Here is an 8,485-nt window from a genome sequence, read left to right as displayed (position 1 = left end):
GAAAACACTATATTTCCTCGCGTGGTTCTGTCACCGTGCAGTTGGAATTATTGTATCTTTATCGATCTAACGATTATCGTCAAAGGCAGATATTGGATTCGATGGCCAGGTTATTTTTATTGATTGACTGCATGTCACAACTTCGTACGTACATGTTCCTGGTATCCATCACATGATTTGTTGACTTGAAGATTACTATTAAGGTGTTGAAAAAATACAACCTTCACAAAACATGATCGTCATAGAAAACTCGAACCATGATAAACGGTAATAAAACAATAAATTTATTTTAAGAAAAAATAGAAAACAGTCTTATGTCGAAGTGGAATGTCGTTTGCATAATGAAGGTTGAGCAAATTGATAAATACTCTAATAATACCAAGTTCTCAGGTGTGCTGTTACGACCTCACCACACCCAACAAAACATAAGGCACTTTTATGATATCATACTTTTGTTCCAAGGAGATCCTGTTCTCATAGTGATATCGATCTCACAGAGATCTAATCGAAACATCTTCAGTGCAGGGCTGCCTGGACACCATAGAACATTCCAGTCGAATCAGAAACACTTTGAAGTGTATCGAATGCATGAGACAAGGCTAAATGTACGTTGTATAGTGAAAGTGGTTCTATATACACTGAAACCTCCTTAGTACAGATTCCGCTAATCCGAACCCACAATACTGAACGTCCCAGACATCATTTATGAAAAGGGATTCGTAATAGTAGAATCACGGTAAACCGTACGATGACAGAAGATTCTTGCGTACGGAGTACATTCGCTGTATAAAGCTTTTGGTCCATGATCTTGATGATTACCATTTTTGTTCTTATCGATAGGAATACGGACAAAACAGTTCAATAACATACGATATGCAAGTGTATGAAAGGCCAAATGATGGAATGACTTGTGACACCTATCGAACGGCAATGCCTGCATTGTCTCAAATAGGACTGAGCTTCCTCTGTGTTTGAAATGCTATAGACCTACACTGTCGGACAAGATGTTCATGCATTCAGATCCTAGCAACATAACAGAAATATATATTTCGTTGCACAATGATAATGTGATGATTACAGGTGACATGAGACAGTTCGACAGATTTCACATCATCAGAATCCCTTCACTTATTTACATCTCTCCACAGATGTCGAACTTTGGTTTGATCTTCATAGCATGACTGCTTTTACTATGAAAATATAAATGAAAATATTACAATATGAAAATATGAACATGTCTGACAGTGCGTTATATACACAGTGTGGGAAATGGAAGGGTAAAATGAAATGAGCCCTCGACGATCGACACCCTTGGACTTGAACAGTCATTGTCAGCAGTGGGAAGTTACTGTCCACGGTTGACTGAGGAACGTCATCAACAAGCACCCGCCTTTCAAACACAAAGCATAATGAGATTGTCCACAAGTTGGTCTTTTGTCACATTCATCCAATGAAAAACAGTTCCTCATAACTGACAACAGGAATGGCGTCGAGGTTCTTGACTGTTCATGAGTTCACACGAATGTGTTAGGAAAATGTCACTGCCAACCCGTCGATTTGGGTCCGAACCGGAAGCAAAGTTTTTTAGGGTAGCCACTATTTTTAGGCAGGTCGATGAAATAACCTTCTTTTCTTGAATACCTGATGAAATGAAAATATTGCTTCAGCATACAGCAAACGCTAGTCATGCTATAAACATATAATGTCTACTCGTCAATGTTGTATAAATGATCATACACTTTGTAAGGGACGGATAGAATCTTTTTAAAGAAGGAGAGTGCATAGTTCATTTTTGACCCGTTTTAACGAGCTTCAAAGGTAATTTAATGACTTTCAGATCAAAAGGGGGTGCTCACCCCTGCACATACCCCTCACCACCCTCCCTCCCCTCACCACCCTCCCTCCGGATCGGCCTACACCCCACCCCCCGAGAAAGCTTTATCATTTTTCAACTGCAAAGGCTCGTGTCTCAGACATTCTCTTCCCACAGAGGTTACTTGTCATATCTTCCTACGAACCTCTGTTATAGTACGGCCAAAAAAGGCAGCAGATTTATCTGTCTTTTTTCTGTCTCATCAGAACACGTGTTACATCGACTTAGATTCAACTTGACAAATGCAAGCAATGTGGAGAAACAAATATGCCATGATTGAGTTCTGTCTAGAAGAAACATTTGAGTATCGCGCTCGGGAAGAGGTTCTAGTTTTTACGATGCATCCGGAAATTACCGAGATCTTTCGAACGATCACTTTTGAAACAAAGTCGCTGATTGCACTACTAAATCTGATTGCCTCCAATCACGAGTCTTGAATACTCGCACCATGAAAGGGTCGTATTAGAACAGAGGTTAGGTAGGAGGAAATGACAAGTAACCACTGTGGGAAGAGAATGTGTCTCAGATAGCAAGTGAGAAATAGGGTTCATCTTGAACGTACATACTGTCACATAACCTTCAAGCCAAGCAAGGGTGAAATGAATTAATACGTTTTTGTCGGGTACCCACCTCATGGACCTGCTCATCTTCTCATATGTCATCTCTTTCTTGTTTTTCTTTTTCTGACCCCAAAGAGTTGCAACTTCCGATGATTTGACGACTCTGAACACACCCTCTTCTTTGTTTTCCCATTGGATGATGTTACCGTTGCATTTGGGATCTTTGAGAAGGTCTCTGATGAACTCCCATAAGTGAAGGACCTTGGAAGCTGTAAAGGAAAACAAACAAATTGAGAGTGCTTGAGAATTCTCAACGACTCATGTCAGCAATGCTAGAGCTACAACAAGATGGCTCATACCAGATCTCCGATATTGCAATTCAATCACCACTCACTAATTTGGAAACTTATTAATCTGACGATAGGTCCAGAATGAAGCAGTTACGTAGAGAAAGCTTGCTGTTTTACCCATTAATAGAATCTGGGTTTAAAGAAATCGAGATTTGTTTTCTGAACTTTAAACTTTAAGGTGTAACAAATGTTAAAGATTACCGTTTTTTAATTGATATAACACAGTAGTGGAAGTGTTTGCTAGTTTAACCGAAAGTCATGGTTTGATTCTCCACATTGGTACACTGCATAAATTCAGTATCTGGTGTCATCTTGGAGTCATCTTCCATCACTAAATTTTGATCGGGTTTTGCCAAAACAAGAAAATCATAATCACTCAGTTTCTTTAACTTTCCAATGCTTACTGTACGACCTACACAGGGTTGATCTCGTGTCGCTGCTTGCTCTATATAGAAGAATATCTGCTCGTTTGCTTCCGGGTTTTAAACGTACACGTGAATGACCGGAATTCCTCCTTGTGTTACTTTCAGATAACACCATGACTTACACAGACTTCTCACTATGCATGAGAACCTTTATTTATTTATCAATATCTTCTTACTAACCGAATAATACTTTGTTTGTGATTCTAATTATTACCACAACGGTTGGTGCACAATACAGTCTGTGTACATGTCAGTTTGACTAGGCGTCTGTATCCAATTCTGTCGATTTGCTGAGATATGAATGAATGTAAAGATGTTTAGGAGTCTGGGACGTTTTGAATGTCAATTTCCACATACAAAACATCACACGAAACAGTATTCATGTCACAAATGTCACATGAAACAGTATTCTTGTCACAAATATCAAATGAAACAGTACACATGTCACAAATGTCACATGAAACAGTACTCGTGTCACAAATGCTACATGTAACAGTATTCATGTCATAAATATACATAATCCCCAAAACAGAGTACTAAGAATCTCAACTATTTCCTTGCCCAACAGATATTCTTTCCATGAACTTACTCTGGCCCTTTTTCCGTCCCGGCTTTTTCTTCTGGGGAGGTCTGACGGGGTCATGACTTGGCATATCCGTCGCGAAGACTTGACTTAGTGGGGAACATTGGAACAACTCCTCTGGCTGGTAGAGGGATTCGTTGTAGAAGCTGTTCTCGTCTTCTTTCATGCTCATGATGCTGGCTGTGTTGTCATAGGTGTCGCTGTAGCAACTCCCGGGGTCGCTATAATCTGAGGAAGGAACCACACAAGACTTGGATAACGCTGCACATATTGCACAGAAACAGTTTTGTTATCTACATCTATTTCCTGAACATTTATAAATCCACAGTCAAGGAAGTTTGTTCGGTAAGATAAAGTGAGTGAGTGAATTTAACTCACTCACTCTTAGTAATATTCCAGTAGTACCACGGCGGGGCATACCAGAAATGGACTTCACACATTGTATCTATGTGGGGAACCGAACTCTGACCTTCGAAGTGACGAGCGAAGGCTTTCACCACTTGGCTACCCCACTGTGCGATAGAGAGGAACACCGCATATGCGATACTCAGTTAAGGCGAATGTATCTTGTTTCATACTGGTTCATTCACTATTCGTCCAGCAGAATAGAAAGCCTTTATTCAGTGTTGCGATTTCTGTCATGAAATTCATAGATGATTCGCCATAAGTTTCAGATATTTACACAAATGCCTTAGCACATATGTGCTGTTCTCTGTGTTTAAATATTCTGGATAGTACGTAAGATACCTACCTGAGCCGCTATCATCAACACCATCTGAACCCAATTCTGTTCGTTCAGACATTAGTTCAGACTGAGGTAGTTGAGACATGTCTTCAACGTCTGTCCAAGAGAGATGAGCTAGAGGTGTGTATTCCGTCCCTTCAAACGCACCAAGAAGTTCTTCTGCAACAGATGAGGGAGAAATTTTACGCCGCTTTTAGAAGCATTCCAGCAATATCACGTGGAGCACATCAGAAATGGGCTCCATACATTGTACCCATGCGAGGACCCACTCGAGTCTCCGGCGAGACGCTGCAATAGATGGCAAGTTGTTCACATGGTATGGACCATGCATTGATATTGTGTGCTGTATACCTGGTTCAAGCAAACTTTTTTCTTAATCACAAAACGAGAAAGGACACACAAAGCGGTTCATATTTGACTAAAGTTTGGTACAGACCTGGCATTGGTCTAAACAGTATGCATGGTTCATATAAGCCTGGGTAAATGCGGGTATTCTACATGTTATATTTAATCATAATTTTCTCATCTATGGTCACATTAATATTTTGTATATTTCATTAACGTATCTCGTGCTTTTTAAAAGCGGACCCTTCTTAACACACAGGGGTTTCAAAACATGTACAGTTCTCCTTCCTCCATCTGATATTGATGAGTGAGTGGGTTGCAATTTATATAGGTTTGGGCAATATTTCCAGAAATATCACTATATTATACACATGCAATAGGCTCCATTCCAGTTTCAATCACTGTGGCACCCATCCGTCTCCCTCCATTAAAACCATCCAGCGTGTGTACTATTTTACGTCTGTACAATAGGTCTAGAATAAACTTTGGACTGGAAGTGTTGTACAGCAGTATCTTGGCATCTTAGACATGACACAATGGGGCGGTGGGGTAGCCTAGTGGTTAAAGAGCTGGCTCGCCACGCTAAAAACCTGGGTTCGATTCCCCACATGGATACAATTACTGGAATATTGCTAAACGCGGCGTAAAACCACACTCACTCACTAACTGACTCATTTGACACAGCATCAACAATACCAACATATATTAAATAATTCCCTCTTTGAAAACTGCGATAAGAAAACAGGCGTATTTCATGGAAGTTATTCAGACCCGAGCATTGCGAAAGAAATCATTCAACAATATAATATGTATCAATAAAAGCCGGAGAATTCACTCCATCGTGCCCATTGATAATAACTCGCGTTCAGTCACCGACCCAGTTTACTAAAAGACGACATGGGGCTAATAAAACCCTAAATTCGCCACAAGTAATTTCAAAAGGCATGCTGACATTATAGTGATACGACACATGTCAACATGTTAAGGAGAGTAATCCGAAACATGCAGTTCATTTTTATCTTACATGCATTCGTGATTCATATTGCAAAATTACAAAAGAACTACTATATCGCAAATACGCGCGGTGGGAAACTTGCTATCTTGTGACAAGAACATACATCGCTAATTTGGTCCCAAAACAAAGTCTACATGGACCAAGTTATTGCGAGAACAAACAACTGCCGCAATTTGAAACGGAGTATATAAAATTATCACCAAATAACGCTGGACTGTAACTCCATGGAGGGCTCAGTACGGTCCGATGTATGGTTATATGCGGTACAGATTATCACAATACTTTGTCTGATACAACTTGTAAAAATTTCGAACTGGCAGAAGCAACATACCTGCCTACTGATTAGCAATGTAAAGAGAAACTTCAATGAGGCTGGCAAAATATGTGGTTAAAAGAAGTCATGCAAAGATTGATAGCCAGTGGATTAGCAATAATGTCAAAGCATGATGGCGAAGCAACTTTTTCACTTAGTAGACAGATTTTCATGATATCCTGGCAAGAAAGGTATGCGTTCGTAATATAATAAAATAAAATGTTATACCTTGTATTCAGCTGAATATTCAGTGTATGATGATACGTTATTCCTTCCGTTTGATAGTCCCAATGTAGAATGAAACATGTCGCAAGATGCACACAAGGAAACAGAAACATTTGGACAGAAACAACGGCCATCTGGTTTGAATTGTGTCACACAAGTTTTCCTCAAACTAGCATTAAGGAAACGAAAACAAATACAAGGATTTTCCTCCTAGTTAAGGCTTCGTACAATGAAACAACCCCCATGTGTGGACAAATACTCTGATCGTGCAGATTAAAACTCTCAACCAGGAAGAAGATTTTTTCAAGAATGCAAACATTGGACTTCAACTGTGTAATATTATTGTAGTGTTGCTGTACCCTTTTTTAATTGATATCTGAGAATGGAAGCACACTCACCTACGTCGATCATGTCCAATATGGCGGGGACGAGGTGCATGGACACTGGTATAGAGGGCTCTCACGTTGGATTGTGTTATCCACCATGAGTACCCGGGGAATTTATAGCGGCTTATCTGGGAGTAACTTCACGATATGCCACTGTTTAATGAGTAACTTTCTCATAGAACATGACTATTAATGATTATATTGAACTTGGTATTTGTTTTCGTGTACAAATTCAGCCATATGTGTGATAAGATACCACGTCGAGGGATAAAACACCAGGAGTTAAATCACTGAACTGTCATGAAACACTGACAATGTATCACGCTTTGAAACATTTCCTTTCAATCCTTAGCATAGCTGTGGCAACTGGTGAAATTACAAGCTCACAGGCCATACAGTTTTTTTTGTATTTTTTCTCAAAAGATTGGTGGCAACATTGTGGTGTTTTACAATCTCTTTAGGAAAGTGCAATCTTAACCCAAATCGCTCTAGAAGGGTGGTTCAATAGTTTATACTTTGTGTTAAGGTTTACACTTAATGAATATCTTTCCCTGAAACGGCTGGGTGTTCTGGAACAACTTTTGGTTCCTATACAGTTTAATCTCACCTAATGAAGCAAGTGATACGATTTATGAAAGTGTGAATCACCACAAGTAATATGTTTGATTCATATTGATAACATTTTCAGTCATAAAAAGGCCGACATACATAACTGATGTTTTCTTTGACACTGTTTTAAATACAGTCATCGATAGGCGCGTAACTCGGTTTGAATTATATTTCAGTTATAACATCAGTGGAAGAAAACTTGAAGTTGCATGATGCGATCAGATAGTGCTATCCACTCTTCATACAGGTCGAGATCAGTGTTGTTTTGGTTTCTTAATGAAACTCGTTCCATATCCATAAATAAAAAGCGCCAAATCCCCTTCAACACATGCAAGGAATTTCTGGTAAAGGTAAATCGGTATAGGACATTTCTGGAGTACATGGCACATTTCCACAATGGCTTGGTATTTGTGTTTGTTTAACTATACGACATTATTACAAGCGTATTACAGTTTGCATCAGCCAACTGCGCGAGTAACATTCTGAGATAAGACAGAACTATCACAAACGGTCACTACGTCGTGATGATGCTACGTATATATAAGTCAGTCGAACAACTCAGACCGAATGGGACAAGTGACAACCGGATATCATTGCATGGGGTATCATGTTTGTCACTGATGCATCAAATTTTCATATGTATTCCATATGTCTTCCATAACATCTTTTGAAAGCTTTACTATGGCGTAACCTTGATTGAACACCTTCTGAACCAGAGTCCGTATGACGCTCTTTGAAATCTTGGCAATAAGGGCATGCTTAAAAGTACTTTAGAGAATGTGAAATATGAGCTTTTGAAAGTTTACAATGGGAAAGGAGAAAGCATCCCTTGTGCCGCATAGCCTTGTATTGAGTTTACTGTCACTCTCAAACTGTGTGCACAAAGCTGAATCAATGGTAAAGGCTGGCGGTCTGGTTGAATTGTTTCCTTTATTTCGAGTTCAGATTGGGAAAGTCATGAAAGAGAAAAGGGTATATGATAACTGCTGAACGAGATTAGATCATCGATAAACATGATTCATAAATAAAACTTCTTGGCATAATCACCCTGGGGAT

At 39.4% G+C, this 8,485-nt stretch overlaps 1 protein-coding gene across 4 annotated transcripts in view; it reads right to left on the bottom strand.

The window, feature by feature from the left end:
* Nucleotides 1-263: 263 nt before the first annotated feature.
* LOC137262287 (ETS homologous factor-like) overlaps nt 264-8,485 on the bottom strand; it is a 29,547-nt gene continuing 21,325 nt past the window's right edge. For all 4 annotated transcript variants that reach the window (XM_067800101.1, XM_067800102.1, XM_067800103.1 and 1 more), the window contains 4 exons: nt 4,543-4,695; nt 3,798-4,019; nt 2,504-2,702; nt 264-1,641 (listed from right to left, as the gene is read on the bottom strand). In XM_067800101.1, the coding sequence (XP_067656202.1) occupies nt 1,539-1,641; nt 2,504-2,702; nt 3,798-4,019; nt 4,543-4,695 (677 nt within the window). In that variant the 3' untranslated portion in view covers nt 264-1,538. The remainder of the gene's footprint in view (nt 1,642-2,503; nt 2,703-3,797; nt 4,020-4,542; nt 4,696-8,485) is intronic.

This window comes from Haliotis asinina, chromosome 14 (assembly GCF_037392515.1).
Source record: "Haliotis asinina isolate JCU_RB_2024 chromosome 14, JCU_Hal_asi_v2, whole genome shotgun sequence".
Lineage (NCBI taxonomy): Eukaryota > Metazoa > Mollusca > Gastropoda > Lepetellida > Haliotidae > Haliotis > Haliotis asinina.
This window is presented reverse-complemented; position numbering and strand designations above follow the sequence as displayed.